Source organism: Aspergillus vadensis (genome assembly GCF_003184925.1).
Source record: "Aspergillus vadensis CBS 113365 unplaced genomic scaffold BO88scaffold_10, whole genome shotgun sequence".
Taxonomy (NCBI): Eukaryota; Fungi; Ascomycota; class Eurotiomycetes; order Eurotiales; family Aspergillaceae; genus Aspergillus; species Aspergillus vadensis.
This window is the reverse complement of record NW_020292048.1, coordinates 797,152-814,000: the sequence shown is the minus strand read 5'-3', so window position 1 is coordinate 814,000 and position 16,849 is coordinate 797,152. Positions and strand designations below refer to the sequence as shown.

The 16,849-nt window shown below is 50.7% G+C and overlaps 6 protein-coding genes across 6 annotated transcripts; 4 read left to right on the top strand and 2 right to left on the bottom strand.

Moving 5' to 3' along the window:
• Nucleotides 1-1,277: 1,277 nt before the first annotated feature.
• BO88DRAFT_38066 (uncharacterized protein) lies at nt 1,278-1,795 on the top strand. The gene has a single exon (XM_025704540.1). The coding sequence runs from the start codon at nt 1,393-1,395 to the stop codon at nt 1,702-1,704; it is 312 nt and encodes a 103-aa protein (XP_025563449.1). The 5' UTR covers nt 1,278-1,392; the 3' UTR covers nt 1,705-1,795.
• Nucleotides 1,796-5,096: 3,301 nt separating this feature from the next.
• On the bottom strand, nt 5,097-6,046 carry BO88DRAFT_365041 (proteasome assembly chaperone 4 family protein). Its single transcript, XM_025704000.1, has 2 exons — nt 5,707-6,046; nt 5,097-5,549 (listed from the first exon to the last, which is right to left on the bottom strand). The coding sequence occupies exons 1-2, from the start codon at nt 5,881-5,883 to the stop codon at nt 5,322-5,324; spliced, it is 405 nt and encodes a 134-aa protein (XP_025563448.1). The 5' UTR covers nt 5,884-6,046; the 3' UTR covers nt 5,097-5,321.
• Nucleotides 6,047-6,048: 2 nt separating this feature from the next.
• Nucleotides 6,049-7,701, top strand: BO88DRAFT_37973 (N2227-domain-containing protein). Its single transcript, XM_025704499.1, has 3 exons — nt 6,049-6,202; nt 6,279-6,395; nt 6,485-7,701. The coding sequence occupies exons 2-3, from the start codon at nt 6,289-6,291 to the stop codon at nt 7,620-7,622; spliced, it is 1,245 nt and encodes a 414-aa protein (XP_025563447.1). The 5' UTR covers nt 6,049-6,202; nt 6,279-6,288; the 3' UTR covers nt 7,623-7,701.
• A 1,545-nt stretch (nt 7,702-9,246) lies between these two features.
• BO88DRAFT_414876 (Hsp70 family protein) lies at nt 9,247-11,605 on the top strand (the record flags this gene model as incomplete). Its single annotated transcript, XM_025708186.1, has 4 exons — nt 9,247-9,843; nt 9,922-10,854; nt 10,911-11,349; nt 11,406-11,605. The coding sequence occupies 4 exons, from the start codon at nt 9,247-9,249 to the stop codon at nt 11,603-11,605; spliced, it is 2,169 nt and encodes a 722-aa protein (XP_025563446.1).
• Nucleotides 11,606-12,509: 904 nt separating this feature from the next.
• BO88DRAFT_404663 (endonuclease/exonuclease/phosphatase family protein) lies at nt 12,510-14,102 on the bottom strand. Its single transcript, XM_025706682.1, has one exon. The coding sequence runs from the start codon at nt 13,735-13,737 to the stop codon at nt 12,736-12,738; it is 1,002 nt and encodes a 333-aa protein (XP_025563445.1). The 5' UTR covers nt 13,738-14,102; the 3' UTR covers nt 12,510-12,735.
• A 1,595-nt stretch (nt 14,103-15,697) lies between these two features.
• BO88DRAFT_37981 (uncharacterized protein) lies at nt 15,698-16,437 on the top strand. Its single transcript, XM_025704502.1, has one exon. The coding sequence runs from the start codon at nt 15,857-15,859 to the stop codon at nt 16,379-16,381; it is 525 nt and encodes a 174-aa protein (XP_025563444.1). The 5' UTR covers nt 15,698-15,856; the 3' UTR covers nt 16,382-16,437.
• Nucleotides 16,438-16,849: the final 412 nt, after the last annotated feature.

Below are 16,849 nucleotides of genomic sequence, written 5' to 3'. Positions count from 1 at the left end.
TCGGAATCCCGCCTCCGGACAGAGCCTATTGGCCGAGCCACATGGACGCACGAGGCAGCAACCGTGGTCAAGTTCCACCGCAAATCCTGCACATTACGCGATGGGGAATAATAATAATGTTAATGCCTCTTTCTGTCTCTGGGCATCGTTCTCTGTCTCTGTCAATTGAGCCGGTGAGCTGCTTTTTGCTGCTGGCTGCTGTTGCTGCTGCTGGCTGACGATGACTTTGGATCACCGTGGCGGAGTTGGAGTCTTACGAGTGACGCCAGCTTCGGACGAAACACGGAGAAAACCGCCCGGGTGGTGGCCAGAGCGAAAAATCCCCGGCCCATCCTTCTTGTCTTTTATTTTTTACTTTTATTTAATATTTATTATTTTTCTGTTTCTGATCTAATTTCCTCTACGGCCAAAGAGAGCGAGCGAGCGAGAGAGATCGGTTCGCCTAGGATTTGGTTATGATTGCCATTCCTCGGCCTTTGCCATATTCTTGCTCCTGCTGAATGTAGTTTAGTATGCGGGATCTGATGGGAGATTTTTCGTTTCTTTTTTTTTCTTTCTCCAAATTCCCCTCTTTCCCTTTTCCTCACTGTTGGCCGGTTAATCTTATCCTCTTTAGCTCTTCAGAATTTTCGCTTGGCGTCTTCTCCTACGCAATTCATTTGTCTTCGAGAGGCTTTTTGAGGCTTGTGTGGTCACCGTATCACTTGCCATCCACCTCCGTCAGCCTGGCCCGTGGACTAACTTTAGCCGTCAGATCTCTGGGCCAATGAGGAGGCGTATGTTCCTTCTCCTCAGCAGTTGCCATTCAACCGTCGACTCGGGCGAGAGACTATCATCAGGTAGTCGAACTTGGCATCCCTATCCCAGTATCTAGTGGTGTGTCTGTGTCTGTGTGTGCGGCATCCATCAAGGCTCGGGCTCCTGACGGTCATGTCGATCCAACAATTAAACGGAAGGGAAAATAGTGGAAACAGGGTCCATTGCTTGTCGCACTGATAATCAGCAGACGCTCCCTCGGAGACGTCTTAATCCAGTCATCGATCGTACTGTAGGCATCGTGTTCCGAGTGGCTAGCTGACGAGGACGATGTTTGGTTAGGCACCATTCTACCACTTTTGCCCTTTCGGCTCGCGGAATCCGGAGAGCCCAGTAACTGACGCATCTTCCTGGTACCTACATATTTTCAAGGAAGCACGAGGACTAGCTCCAAGTCGCGACGACCGTCGACCGAGCGCCGACTATGACCGTCGTGTGCCTGCGCAGGACCAGCGAAGTTGGGCGGGGTGGGCACGAGCTCTAGCCGCATCATGGATCCAGCTGCATGCTGCTATTTCATTCTACTGGACATACACGCACGCACACACACAAAATGTTGCCCTGTCTGCTACGGAAATGATATCCCCAGCCAATCTAGTGGGAGAGGTCGCACAGACGGACAACATCCGCATTCCTCGTCGGTGCAGGTTACGCATTCCCCCCTGTCTTGTGCCGTGGGCTAGAAGCCCTGATTTCTCCTTTCGGCCCCTCATGCTTCATCTTCGTGATTTGATAGAAATTATTACTCTGATCATTGTTTCTGATATTTTCGGTCTGCTTCTGGGCCTATCGACTCGAACATTCATCGCTCAGGCCTATCCCTTTGTGGAGGGCCAGGCGCACAGCCCGGTCCTACTAATGGGATTAGCAAAGCATAGTACGGAGTAAGACGTCGCGAGGTCCATTGTCGCGGAAGGATTCGTTTTTGAGGCCTGCGGGTTGGTTGCATGACGGCCCGTTGGCTGGAAGCTCGGCTCAGGAACCTGGGCAGCTCTAGCTGGACATCTAGGCTCGTGTCGAGATTATGCGTGGGCTTGAGTCCCCGCACCAGTATCAGCCAGGTGTGCTCAGATGCCTGATGGTGAGCCTAGGCTCCGATGTCGATTGCTGAATACCACAGTCATTATGCCCTTTTACGAAGTGGAAATCATCAATATCCACCGAAATTATCATCATCGCGACCATCAACCACGAGGAATGAAAAGGAGATTAAGAGGTCGTGACTAAGGATGACTAGCGACTGCAAGTCTGGTAAGGCCGGAGAGGTGGTGGTGGCATGTAACGTAGCCGGGCCGGATATTCTAACCGAGATCTCTAACGATGCGACGATACGGTTAGACCTTTAGAGCCCGTCTTGACGGTCCTGGAGATGACCGGAAATTAAATCAACACCACCATTCACCATTCACCCATGATAAGACAAGCCACCTGAGGGGTAAGTAGATTGTCGACGCCAATGGGATTGATCACACAGTCTACAGCAGGAATTAATAGGGATTTTCTTATGACCTATAACAAGATGATTAAGAACGAGGTGGAGAGAGATGGTTACGATAGTCGTGATCTCTCTTTCCAATCCGTCTCCGAGACTCCGAGGGGGGGGGCTGTCATGTCAGCCAGTCGCACTTTCCGGTGAGCTAAAGTTAGCAGCCAGTCAAACGCATAGAAATGGGCGCAGATTCCGACAGCCGGACGGGAAAGGATCCCTTTGGAGTATGGCTAGATACTGTACAGTACTAAACTAATGCTAATGTGGTCCGGTTTGGAGACACCACCGGGTAACTGACCGGATGATTATTATTGGGTAAATGGCAATTTCTCTGCTCTGCTAGTAGCAGCGCACAATCAATCAATTCCCAGGGTCCGGTGCCCCCCTCCCCTCCCCTCCCTCCATTATTCATGAGTCCCCATGTGGACGGTCCTTCCCGTGACAGTCTGCCGCTGCACCCCATCCTGTAACCATTGAGATAGTGAGCAGTAGACAGATAGATGGATAGATGTGGTCTCATCTCTTCCCAATTCCTCTTTTGCGCACGCGCTGATTTACTAGTCGGTTTTCCTGTTCCATCCCACGGCAAGTCTTGGCTAGCTTAGGACTAGTTAGCTGTCTGGCCAGACCGACCCTGCATCGCTTCTCCTAGATAATCATTTCGTATTTCCAATGCTACTAATGCTGAAGGGGCGGTGTCATGAGGGAGTAGATAGGTATCTACTTGATTACTAACTAATTAACTACTACTACCAAACGTATACTAATCTCCCCTCCCACTATCTATTCCTCATTTCCTCTGGAGGCTACGTAAACCACTACTATCTAGTAGCTAGTCAAGTAAGAAAGTAAACTTCCCGAGGTGTCAGCCCAGGAAACCTATCCGTCCATACAAGCCCGTCCGTCCCATCGCAAACGCCAAATTCGGTGAGTTCCGGTCACCGGGACCAACCTTCTAACCCACACAGCAACAAGGGTCTCTCACAGACACAGACACACCCTCTTGCCACTTTACTGCCTCCTGTTCCATCCTTTTTCGTCCCCCCGTCACCCCTCTTCTTCCCGCACCCATCTCTGTAAGTGTATGCTGCTTGTCCACCGGCCCTCGGCACCACTTCGGTCGGCTCAATGCCCAATGATTGACGATTGCCCGTGAGCAGGGGGGCAGGCATCACGACCAGTCCACGTGGGGGATGCGATGCATTGACCTCTTGTTGTTGATGTTGCTTGGGCCAGTCGTATTAGCTGATTTGATTTTATTTTCTCTGTCGTCGTAATTCGATTCCACTTGCGATGGGAAGAGTGAGGTCATATCCTTTTGGGATCGATCGATCTGTCGATGAGTAGTACTAGTACGTACGTACTAGTTACTTAGATAGGCGATGCCGGTTACGCAGTACTGTGTTTGTCAATATGTGTGTGGGATCACAGTTAACTATAGTATAATATGTTGTAGAGTATCTACTACGAACAGTAGCAATATGCCATATTATTCTACCGATTATAAGCATCTTGCGAGAGTAACATTAACACACTGGAAGTAGATACTAGAAGTAGTGCCCAGTCCATTGAGGATCAAAGATTCCGAGATCGCGCGGGTCAATGCTTACGAGGGATTCATCCATGAGTACTAGATACTTACTCCGAGGGAAGGAAGTGAGATCCATTAGTATTTGGTGTAGTCATGCAGTATTGGTTCGATGAGAAGATAGTTCCTATCTAGACCAATTGATTGATAGTTATATCAGGTATACTTGTGTAGTCGTCGGCTATTGCAAGTAGTATCACTATCTAAGCGATGCTCGTGCCCTACCTACGATATCTCTAGGATATGCGCTAGGCTAGTCCGCGAGGGCTTTGTACTCTAGTAGTAGTATTCCTGGGATAGACTTTCTCCGGGGTCAGTGCTTCCAATATATCACACTAGAATGATCATGCTAATTGATTCGTGTGTTCAATTGGATTAATTGATGCAGTGATATACAGTTATCTGTCGGATGTGAGGCATTTTGTTGATGCAGATTGCTTACTTAGTTGCTAGGGTATTACTACTGAGCAAGGATATAAATGAATATGAAAGAAGAAGTATCACTATGCATTCAGCCCACTCATTTATCTATATTCCACTCCGTGCAATGTAATACGATCAAGCAAAGCATGATTATGCTAGCAGCCAACCTGTCTGCATACTCCCTCCTCATCCTTACTTCTTACCTATTCCATAGCATAGTGGATAGATAGTGTCGTGCTTCGCCTCGGCTATGACGATACCTCTCAACAGTCAACTAAGTAAGCTAAATAAGCTAACTAGTCAGTCAATTAGCGAGGACAACACCTACACGGACAGAATTGACTCGACTGGTCCTTTCTCCTACTGACTACCAACTAGTCACTTACTATCTAGCCCATTGCTCAATCTAAACTAGTAATAACGCCCAAGCTAAGCCATCTAATCAAACGGGACAGCTCCACGATGAGTACTGGTTAGCGGGTAGCCCCGAAATGATCGGAAGTGGTTCCGATAGTTGGGCCGGTAACTCCGTACGGAGTAGACTAGTAGATGATTTGGGCGGGCTTGAGGGGAATTGGATGGGGCGGAGGTAGTAGGTCCGCTGACTGGACGTTGGTTAGTTAGTTCTTCTCTCTTCTCGTGTTAGTTGATTTGCTGAGTGAGTGGTTGGTTGGTTAATTGGGTATATCGGAGGTGTGTGTCGGAATGTCCGATGAGTAGTATTTGTGTAGAGATGAGGTATAATCTTAATTTTTGATGAAAGGAATTATAGTACTCTGTAGTATTAAGTGAGTATCATATTATGGATATATTGATTGATAATCAATGAACACTCACAACTAGAACAAGAAACTAATAGACAGACAGACAGAAGAAACAGAGAAACACCCAACTCCCCCAATGCCATCCATCATCCACCCCTTCTCTTCCAATACTACTACCTACTTACCACCACCACCATAAGAACACTCCAACCTAACAAGACAACTTAAAAACATGATAAAATCATATCTTCATCCCCTCCCACCCCCGAACAACAACCTCCACAATCCTCTTCACCCCCTCAATCTCCTCCTCAGCCATCACCCCCATCGTCGCAGGCTCAATACTCCCGCCCACATAAACAGGCGTTTTCATTCTCCTTGCGAGAATCTTTGCAATTCGGGCTGTGTATTCTACACTTCCCGGGGAGGAGTAGATGGTTGTTGATAGCACGTTTTTGGGATTCATTCTCTGTAGTCATCATTAGTTTGTTTTATACCCTCGTTGCTACTATACCTGTAGTATGTATAGTAGGTTATGGTGCCATTGATGGGTATATAGAGTAAGGAGCGTATGTTCATAATGGCGAGAAGCAAATTAGTAGGGAATAGCAGGAATAGATACTTACATCCGGCATCGCATACACAAAACTCCCCATGGGCTTGATACTCCCTGCTGCATCGCCCGGCGTCGACGAGGTCAGGAATACCGTGCTGCAGGTTTGGTGTCGTGTGAGGTGGATGTGGGCGGTCGTGTGGGGGGTGTAAGGGAGGGGGAGGGAGAGTTCTTTGATTTCTGTTGTCATCTTTGTTTCCTTTTTCTTTTTATTTCAACCTCCTTTCTTTATTGATTTCTCTAATTGAGATAGTATTATTATGTGGTGGGTAGGTGCTGAGTATCTGTTGAGTATGTTTGTGGTTTGCAATTCAAGATAGATGTTGCTAGCTAGCTACCCAGCTGGTTTGAAGTTTGGTGGTTTGGTTTGCATCACCGCTTTGAGGTCCGCATCTTCCCCGCCAAAAGTCAGTGAGTTTCTTGTGCGGGTCGCCCGCGACATTCTTTGCGACGGTTTTTGGGTTACCACCGTTGTTCTCTCTTGGGCTACAGTAGGTTCTTGAACGTAGGTAGGTAGATCTATTCTTACTTGACTACGGGCTTGTCTAGCATTGGGACTGGATTGCTGATTATACGAATTGCTAGTCACTGCACCATGGACGAGCACGAGGCAGATGAAATCCGCAGCTGGTCGGGCGATTTCGACCCCTTGGCTGATAATGCCGAGCGCCGTGTGCTCTTTGCTGCTTTTGATTCCTTTAGGTGAGTCACTTGCTACGTGACTGGTCGTGTTGTTTGACATAATCGGTGGTAGTCCGCTGGCATGTCATCTACGTTGCTAACACCCTCAGGCAATATCGGAGAACGGCGCACATGAACACCACTCACCGTCGTCGTCAGGCATTTTATGCCCTACCATCTGCCCACTGGCAGATGTTGTCTGAGCCGCCATTCTCCATTCTCGACAACTTCAACCGCGTGGATGACGCCATCGACGTGAACGCCGACATCGCAGATGCCATTCTGACCACCGGCCTCTCGTCGTTCGGGCTATCAGCGAACCCTGATCCCAATGACCCGCGTCAGAACTGGCATGGGACGGCCACCCAGTCCGATGTCAACAAGGCGCACTCCACCCTGAGACAGTTCTACCGGGACTGGAGTCACGAAGGTCAAGCAGAGCGAGACGTCTGCTACGGCCCAGTGCTGTCTGACTTACAGAACGAGTTCGGCGCACGGATTGGCTCCGAAGATGAGGATGAAGTCAGGGTGTTGGTTCCTGGCGCCGGTCTGGGAAGACTGGTGTTTGAGATCTGTCGGCAAGGCTTCGCCGCGGAAGGAAACGAGATCTCCTATCACCAGTTGCTGGCGAGCAGCTGGATTCTGAACCACACGCTCGGCCCTCAGAAACACGCGCTGCATCCATTTGCGCTGCATTTCTCAAACCTGCTGTCTCGGGAGCAGCAGCTGCAGGAGGTCAAGATTCCGGATCAGCATCCGGGCACGGCCATGGTGGAAGCCCAGGAGAACTCGGCGCCATTTGGGCGCATGAGCATGTCGGCGGCCGACTTTACTGTGCTGTACACCAACCCCAGCAATAAAGAGGTGTTTGATGCCGTGGCGACGGTGTTCTTCATCGACACGGCGCCGAATCTCATCCGGTATATCGAGGCGATCCGACACTGCCTCAAGCCCAACGGCCTCTGGATCAACGTGGGACCGTTATTGTGGCATTTCGAGGACGGCAGCAACCGCAGTCAGCACGGAGGCAGTGACGAGGGTCAGGGTGACCAGGGGATTGGGGAGCCCGGGAATGTGGAGCTGACGGAGGCAGAAGTGTTTTGCCTCGTGGAGCGAATGGGCTTTGCGATCGAGAAGCGCCAGGCGCCGCACGGGCGACCCATGTGTGGATATATCCAGGACCCGAACAGTATGTTGCAGCCATTGTATCGGCCGTCGCATTGGGTAGCACGGAAACAAAATGTATAAAGGATGTTATATACAACTGATTTTATTGAAGTCTTGTAGATGATGGCAGGTGATGATGATGGCGATGATCAAAACAGGCCGGTGTCGGTCGGGAGTAAGCAGCAAGCAAGCAAGCCAACGGGGAAACAGAAGATGTGGGATGTTGGTCTGGTGTTGTGTCATGAAAGATACCATACGGAAATAAAACCAGATCGGCGATACGGGACACAAGTTTTCAGCCGCAGACAACGAAGAAAGAAGAGGGAAGAAGACAGTTGACAGAGACACAGAGACAGAGACAGACAAGGCTGGCGAAGGCTTAGCGGGCGTGGCTGAACCCGCCGGTTCCTTGGGGCCATTCCTTGGAGTGAGTCCACTCCGTCCATGGGAGGCTAAGTAAATACTAGTAAGTCAGAGATGAGTGGAGTGGACGGCCAAACAAAGGACACAGTTCGGGCAGATGCAGATCCACCCACAACAAGAAGACGGATCGGCTCAACTGCCAACACTCGATAATAAGGGATCATCGGGTGTCAATCTCGAGTTCAACAAAAGTTCTTTGAATTATAGACGAGGAGGCTGGGAGGATGAGAATCGGGATGATCGCACGCGAATATTTACTCTCATCTCACTGTAGATGGGTGTCGTTTTGTGGAAGATGAAATCAATTCAATCTCTCGAAAGGGATCCTTACGCCGAGGCCAAACTGGGGTTCCTTTCAGTATCAGACCATACCGTACCGTATGGTATCATCCATTCATAATAGAATCAGGCTGAGAAAAGAATCATGTTCAACCATGAATTTACCAGACTTTATCTGGTTGAGAGAAAATCATATTACTTAGATTGTTTTTTCTTTTTCTTTTGATGGCATCCGGACCCGTCAAGACAGACCCTAAGAAGTAAGTAGTAATAGTAGTAGTCGGAGAATTTGGGGAAGGGGAATCCAGGGTTGACAGAACAGACATCCAGTCGGGCGTTATCGCGACCCTCTCAATTTCATCATTCCAGAGCACGGATTCCCTGCCATCAAATCAATCCCAAATCTCACTTCATAAGCAATGGTGGTTAGTTAGTTAGTTCGTTAGTTGTTTAGTTAATTAGCTGGGCGTTTAGTTAGTTGGTTCTGTTTTCGCTTTCTCTTTTCTTACCTTTACCCTTTCCATCCCCTTTTCGAGGCTGAATCTTCCCGATCCTTGACATTTCTCATCGCATCGCATCTCCCCCGCAATCAATTTGGTGACAAAGTTCAGTTAACTTTCCCGTCTGTTTGTGTTTAGTTTAAACTGTTGCTGCTCCTCCTCCTCTTTCTCCGACTCCGCCTCAATCGATTCCACGCCCACTTTTCCTGCCATTCCCATTCCATTTCCTTTTGGGGGAGGAGAGAGTCACTCACTCACTCCCTTCTCTTGTCCTTCGTTCTTACCTGCTTTGCTCTGCTGCCTTAACCCATCTGACCCGCTTACTCTCTCACTCTCCCTCTCTCTCCCTCCATTCTTTCCCTCCCCCTCCTCTTCCTTCCTTCCTTCCTTCCTTCCTTCCCTTTCCTCTCCTCTCCTCTCATTCCCTCCCCTCCTTCCCTTATTTCCCCCCCTTAATCTGCATCCTCCCTCCGTGCCATCATCCGGTCTTCCATATCGACCTGATGAGCTCACGGTTGAACTTCAAATCGTTCACCTTCGGGACGAAGCGCAACAAGAACCACTCGCCTGTGCAGCACAGCCAACCTGTGAACGCTCCTTCTACCAACACCCTCGTCGCCGCTCCCTCCTCGGCCACTTCGCCCAGCTCTCCTCCCTCCGGTACCAGTTCCTCGACCACCAGCCTCCCCATGAATAACCAGAATACTTTGGGGCGCCCCCCGAGCTACACCTACAACACCGCCGGCCGGCCCACCAGCCCTCTGCCGCCAGGCCAGCCCATGCCTCACCACCCTCCGCCGTTAAACACCAACCTACCGTATCCCCAGTCCTCCATGGCCCCCATGGGCGCTCCCCCCGGCTACGGGTTACAACAGCAGCTCGGTCCTGGCATGGCTCCCGGCCTTCACCAACCCCAGTACGGCGTGCGGAACCCCGCCGTCGAAGTAGAAGGCGCCGGCCGGAGTAAGGCTCAGTTGATTGTGGGTATCGATTTTGGCACGACATTCTCCGGTGTGGCTTTTGCATTCGCGACCAACAACGAGGCGAGAGAGGACATCATCACAGAGTGGCCTGGCGCAGGCACTCACACCAAACAAAAGGTGCCGAGAAGCCCCCCCCGCCCCTCACTTCCGCACATGACCAGCTTACTGACCAGTGTCTTTACTTGGCTCGTCTAGATCCCGACCGTTCTGTACTACGATCAGTACCAAAAGGTGGTGGGTTGGGGCCCGGATATCGCTGATGCTTTGGCCCCCACCGGATACCCGAAGCAAGGGGTACAGAAAGTCGAGTGGTTCAAGCTTCAGCTGATGCTCTCCGGAAACACGTACATTGACCCCATCAACCTGCCGCCTTTGCCTCCGGGCAAGTCGGAGATCGATGTCGCCGCCGACTACCTCTTCAAGCTGCGACAGGCCATGCGGGCCCAACTCCAAAAGACCTTGGGTGAAGTGTTTACCCGTGAAGAGCGAAACATTCGGTACTACATCACCGTACCGGCCATTTGGAACGATGCTGGGAAAGCAGCAACACGAGCCGCCGCCCTCCAGGCCGGCTTCCTGAGAGACGAGAATGACAACCGCCTCACCTTGGTATCCGAACCTGAGGCAGCGGCACTTTTCTGTGCAAAGACCGGTCTGCTGAACCTCAAGATTGGGGACGCCATCCTCATTGTCGATTGTGGAGGTGGTACGGTCGACTTAATTGCGTATGAGGTCGAAGAAGAGCAACCGTTCAGCGTCGCGGAGTGCACCGCGGGCTCTGGAGATTCGTGTGGTTCCACCGCGCTCAACCGGAACTTTAGCAACATCCTCCGTGCGAAGATTCGCAAGATGAAATTGCCGGATGGATCCCGCACGGCAGGCAAGGTGTATGCCAAATGTATCATGGACTTTGAGAATCGTATCAAGGCCGACTTCCGTAACAATGGCCAGAAATGGGCAGTGGATGTCGGAATTGAAGCCGACTTCCCCGACGCAGGCATCGAGGAGGGTTACATGACGTTCACTAACGAGGAGATTCTGCAATGCTTCGAGCCCGTCGTGAATAGGATCCTTGAGCTGGTGCGCAATCAAATCATAGCGATCCAAGCGCAGAACAGGTCACTTCAGGTTTGTACCCACCATCCGTCCGCCCAGCTGCATTGGAAAGCTAACCAAAAATGCAGAACGTCCTTGTTGTTGGTGGTTTCGGTGCCTCGGAGTATCTTTTCCAGCAGATCAAGCTCCATGTCCCTCCACAATATCAGTCCAAGGTAGTCCGACCGATGGACTCGGTCGCTGCCATCGTTAAAGGTGCCGTAACCGCCGGAATCACCGAGCGGGTGATTACGCACCGTGTAGCACGACGCCATTACCTGATGGCCACGCTGCAACCCTTCAAGGAAGGATATCACCCCGAGCAATACCGGGTTCCTAGTCTTGACGGCCGCGACCGATGCAAGTACACAAGGCAAATATTCGTGCAGAAGGGCGAGCGGGTGAAAATCGGCGAGCCTGTCAAGGTGAGCTTTTTCCGGCAGGTTGCGCCGGGAGCGACCCTCATGTACGAGGATATTCTGTACGCGTGCGATGAGGATGTTTGTCCAGAGTACACTAAGGATCCACGTAAGTTGCATTTCGGACTGGCTGCCTGGTTGATGGGGTGCTAACGTTGAATGCAGGTATCAAGGAAGTCGTCACCCTCACCTCCGATCTGTCCCGTAAGAACTTGGAGACCGATTTCGAGCGCATGGACACGCCTCAGGGTACTTTTTACCGAGTGTACTTTGACATTTACCTCACACTAGATGGTAGTGAATTCAGCGCAGAGCTTGTCTGTCAGGGCGAAGTGATGGGTCGGTGCCGGGCCAAATTCAGGTAGACGGCGCCCTGCTTAGGTTAGGCAGGCAGGCAGCAGAGAGCGCTCCTGTATGGATGGTCCGAAAAAAGAAACGACTGAGAGTACAAATCGGGTTGAATGTGGAAGTCCCAACTTTTGTGATACACCAATGATGATCAGCACTGCACTGGGAGGGCGTTTTATATGCTTGAGCTTGCGTCCGTGTGGACGATTTTGGACATGATCATTTTGTTGCGAGCCCCACCGACTTTGGGGCCAATTGTCTGTGTTTTCTTATTCCCCTGGATACCTCTTTGGATGAGCTTTTTGATGAATTCTATTTAATCCCATAATGGCAAAATTATCCATGATGGTTTCTTCCACCGCCGCTGTCCCTTTCGGGACCTAGGTCATTCTTCCGGGCCGACTACTACTGTACTAGACAGGTCAATAATTACCGTCCAGGTGCATATACCCAATATTAGGACATACGTTATTGGTTATGAAATTATCCGACATTGAGTTATTTTCTCCCCATCATGTTTATATTATCAGGAACCTCGGTATGAAGTACCGTGGTAATTATTGGGCACCATTATGAACAACCATACAGTAGGCATCTCCATAACCCATACGGAGTACCTGGAGTGACTACTTCTTCTTTAGGTAAAGACTGCTAAGTACTACGTCAAATTAGACTCCCTCTCACGCTCTCTACAGTAGGAAACCAAGATAAGCCACGTAGTTCTACACAAAGAGACGGATAACATAGACGTGTACGTTCATGCACGTCTGACGCTGGTGGCTTATTTAGGAAGATAATGGATCAAGGCATCCATTATTCCATCATCCGTTGATAACAAATGAAGCTGTCACAACTACTGTATATATATATAGCAAATGTGGGGTGCTTATTGGATGCATTGATAGATATATGCATGGGGGGCGGGCATTGGAGATAGCCATATCCTGTCTTATCATATTCTACGCAAATCCAGTAGTAGAAAGACGCGTCTGACCAGTTGGGGTTAATGGAATAGGAATGAATGGATGTTAGAGCCACGTGTATGGGTGGGTGGTGGGAGCCTGGGAAGATGTGTGTCCTTACTCAAGAGGTAAATGCATAGAGTAGCTAAGAGAGAAAGAGCCTAAAGGGAATGTTAATGAGATGCTTACAAGGGCTCTTCAGTAAGATGTAAGCAGCACTTTAGACCTGAATGGTCACTCCAGGGCACGGGGGTATCCAATTGTCGTAGCAGTAGACCTTGTCCCACGCTATTGATTGCACCGGGATGAAGAATGTCCATCTCTTGCCCTTTCAGGCCAAGAACGGCCACTTTGTCCAACCGTCCTGGAGGGAAAGGTTCCCGACCATCAAGACCCCAGGTGAAGCCCGGTTCGTCGGGGTGCAGCTCGTTCCACACATCTACCAGACCGTTGGTGGCCACGAGACTGTCATCCTCTGGGAGAACAGGGTTGAAGTCTCCTGCAACGAAGCCATGTCCGGCACAACGGAGACTATTTGCAACGATGGCGAGCTGCCGTGGACGACAACTTGGCTGGAAAGCAAGAGAGTCCAGATGCACGTTGACCAAACGGACACGGGTAGCGGATTGTGGCATGAAGATATCACAGCAGAGAGCGTCTCGGTCAAACTTACTTGGATAGTTAACTCGCCAGACTGGTCCGAGGCATGCTTTGTCTGGGTCCTGACTGTCTGTACTGAAATTGGCTTTGGATAAGAGTATCACGGTAATGAATGCGAGACCCCCATAGTTGCTGAGCTCCCCCTCGTTAGAGTACCAATTCTCGCGAATCCAGGGTTCATTGAGGAGGTAAAACAGTGCTGCCTTAGGGACTTCTTGGAAAAAGAGTATGTTGGGTGGGGACGTTTGATTGCGTATGGTGGAAATGATGCCGGCCATACGGTCATCGGGAAACTTGGCGAAGGCATCTACATTCCATGTTACAAGATTAAGTGCAGGTATCTTCAGTTTCGCTTTGTCTGAGGCTGGCATTGCGCTCTCATCGCAAGTCACTGAGGTAGAGGGTGGAAGTGGGCTCCAACACTTGGAGAGTGCATCGAAGGAGTACCATTCCTGAAAGGTTGGCGGGGCATCCGCATCAGCTGGTAGCGGAGGGGACTGTGTAGAAACATTTGCTGAGGAAGTCATGGTTGTGCAGTGCAGAGACACGTTCCTCACGATCTGCCTGGATGACCCAATTGGAAGGGGTGGAGAGGCTTGGTGATGAGCCTGCAGTGGCAGTTTTCGTTGGATCCGAGGATGAAACAACGAGGGGGGTGACACAGCTGGGGCGAAGTGCTTGCTTGCTCCTGGGATAAGGACGAGGGGAAGAACGAAGGAGGAGGGGAAGATGCGTTGGGATGGACGTTGGAGCGAGCCTCCTTGCAATCACATGATGCAGGGGTCATTCACCAGCTGGATCACATGATGGCTTCCAAATCGCTCAAACAGGAAGGCCACCGCATCCACGTTTTCACTCTGCTGCGAGGAGACCCTCCAAACCTGTCTGTCGGGCGTCTTCCCCCTTCGTGGCAGCGTCTGTGTTCCGTCGGCTCAATTGATTTCATCATCTTACTAAGATCTAGGCAGCGCCCTGTTCAGCTGCCTTGAAAAAGCCAAGGCCACTAGAGCCCCGTTCAGCAACGGCGGCAGCAAACCCTGGCCATCTGGACTACTTTCTCCCTCTACGAGACGAGACACGCCCTCCCCGATCTAAGCCCGAGTGGTAGCCGGTTTGTACTTCTGGTCCCAGAGGCTGGGTAAGACGCCCTGACACAAGTACGAATATCTTACCGTACAAGCTGCCCTTTAGGGCGACCGGCCAGTGGCTTATCAGTTACCAAGACCGGTGTAGACCTAGAACTAAGTCTCATTGCCATGCGGAGAATCGTGGAGAACCACCATGGTAGGACCGGCATAGCCGTCCGTGCACGGTGAGTTGATCCTCTTGGGACTTGGACCCAACTTGGGCCTAGTCGAGTCCCACAGCACGGAATTGCAGCTTCCTCGTCCACTCCGATGGCGTGGTCCAGAAAGAGGAGCCCTCTACTTAGTAGGCTCCCAAAGTCTCAGACTAGGCCTGAGCTGAGTCAATCCGTCGCTACGGAGTAATGCCGTATGGCCCGCCGAGCTTCTTGCAAATCCCTCTTCAATCATTCGACGATCACTGACGAAAGGTGGGTTACCACACCGTGCGCCGGTGTTTTTCTGAGGCCTAGAGAGTCTAGACATGAGTTTTGGCCTGTACCGTATGGACTAAGATAGTAGGCTGTGCCGAAAGGCAGACAATTTTGGGTCCGCGAGCCAGTCAGTCCACTTAGAGCGTCGTCGTCAAGTCAAGGCAGTAGACACTAGGAACTCCCCACTGTCCCATCGTTGCTATCGGCGAGCTGGCGTACCAAAAAGCAAGTTGGGGGCAATGAAAGTCCATTTCGGTCCGAGAGCCCGCTGTGTCTCGGAGGATTTGATATTCTCGGTGGATGATTTTGGACAGATGTGACGAATGTAAACTGAAGAGGAGAACCCGAAAAAAGAAAAAGGAAATGCAAGAAAACAGGGTGATTAACCTTGATCTTCTGGCGGAGGAAATCTGAGATCGCCCCAACAATGATGGAAGGGGCAAAGTAAGCAATCCCGAAAGAGTATAGAGAAGGTGGGAAAATTAAAAATCATGAAAAAAGAAATGAGAGAAAAAGCAAAGAAACGCGGCATAAGCAACGTAAAAGATAAACCAAAAGTGGAAAAAGGAAAAAAAGACTCAAAAGCCAGCTAGATGAGACGAGTGGGAGAAAAAGACGCATTCTTTCTTGAGACACCGCCGTCTTGTCGCACATTGAGAAGAGCAAACGTAACGGACACTGATAATTAGTTTCCATTTAGACTGAACCTGCGGCAAGCGCGCTTTGCGCGAACTGGGGCGGTTGCAGCGCAAAACCCCAGATGGGCTCATTTAGGAAGAGTGGAGAAAAAAACAAAAAGAGCAGATTCTGGACTCGTGCCGGAGGTGGATCGCCCGTCAGGTTATTTCATAATTTTCCATCACGCCCACGCTGAGCATCAACTTACCATGGATGGGATGCACGTCCCAACACAGTAAGTAGAATTCCACTAGCGGGTGAATAGCGTATAGTCTGCGCCAGAGGCCTGGCAGGACTGCAAGGACACCTCACAGTACGTCAGTGCCGACCTGGGGCTTTCTCTTAACGACTTAGCTCCAATATAGTGGCATCGCTGCGCCGGAGCCGACTGACCAGTCGCAGCAACTGGAATGACTAGACTGCCAGCACGTCACTCGAAACAGATGGAGACCAAGCGGTGCCTTCTTCCCATCCCCAGCATGGTAGGCAGGTCCGTAGAATTTCATAGCCGGCTAAGAGGACGTCTATTTGCCATTACGCTGGGAGCTGATGACCCTCCTCCCACTCGGTACCGAGTGGGAAGCCGGCCCACGCAGCATCCCACGCGCTTTCCTTCGGTCATCGTGCCCTCTGTTGCACAGGTGATGATGTATGATTTTCATGCACTCCGGTCTAAAGACATGCTTGACTGGTCCCCGGAGGTGGTCTCAACATACCGGACTGCGCTATTTCTTTCTCATTTCGTAATTCCATCAAGTACGATATACCCATTTCGATGTCGCTGCGTCTGCCCCGGGAAAGAAAAAAAAAGACGAATACCGCTGGGGCGGAACCGCAGGAACCTGTTAGACAGGGGAATCATTTCCCCTAGGATCCGATCGGGTTCAGCTCACGAGGTCTTCCAATGGGCGCGCGCACGGACGATATACGCGTGAGCTGCGCCTGACGATTCCATAGGAAGAATGGAAGTAGGGAGTGGTATTATTGTCTCTGTCACAACCCTTGCCCGGCCTAGTACTCTTTCGTATGTGAGTAAGCGCGTTAACTTAGTACCATTCCCATCCAGGCAAATCAAGACTAGTAGGCACCGGTACCGTCGCAATTGAGTGACATCCAGCAGCTAGTACATGGGCCGGGCTGCGGATCCAGGGCGGAGACGGACCTGCGCATGGTTTGAGTTTCTCGTCCACATAGAGTTCACTCTCTGATGGATCCTCACCCCCGCGTTTACCACTAAGACCCAGTGGAGCTCGATTGAAATGAATGCTGAGAATTCAGTGGGATCATGTGGATGCTGTCAGGTTCCTTTTCTTTTTTCGGGGCGGCGAATTGCGGCTTTTGCGGGGAAAGACAGAACGTATCAGAACCCAACCCAGCTCCCTGAATCCGGAATGTAGTAGTCC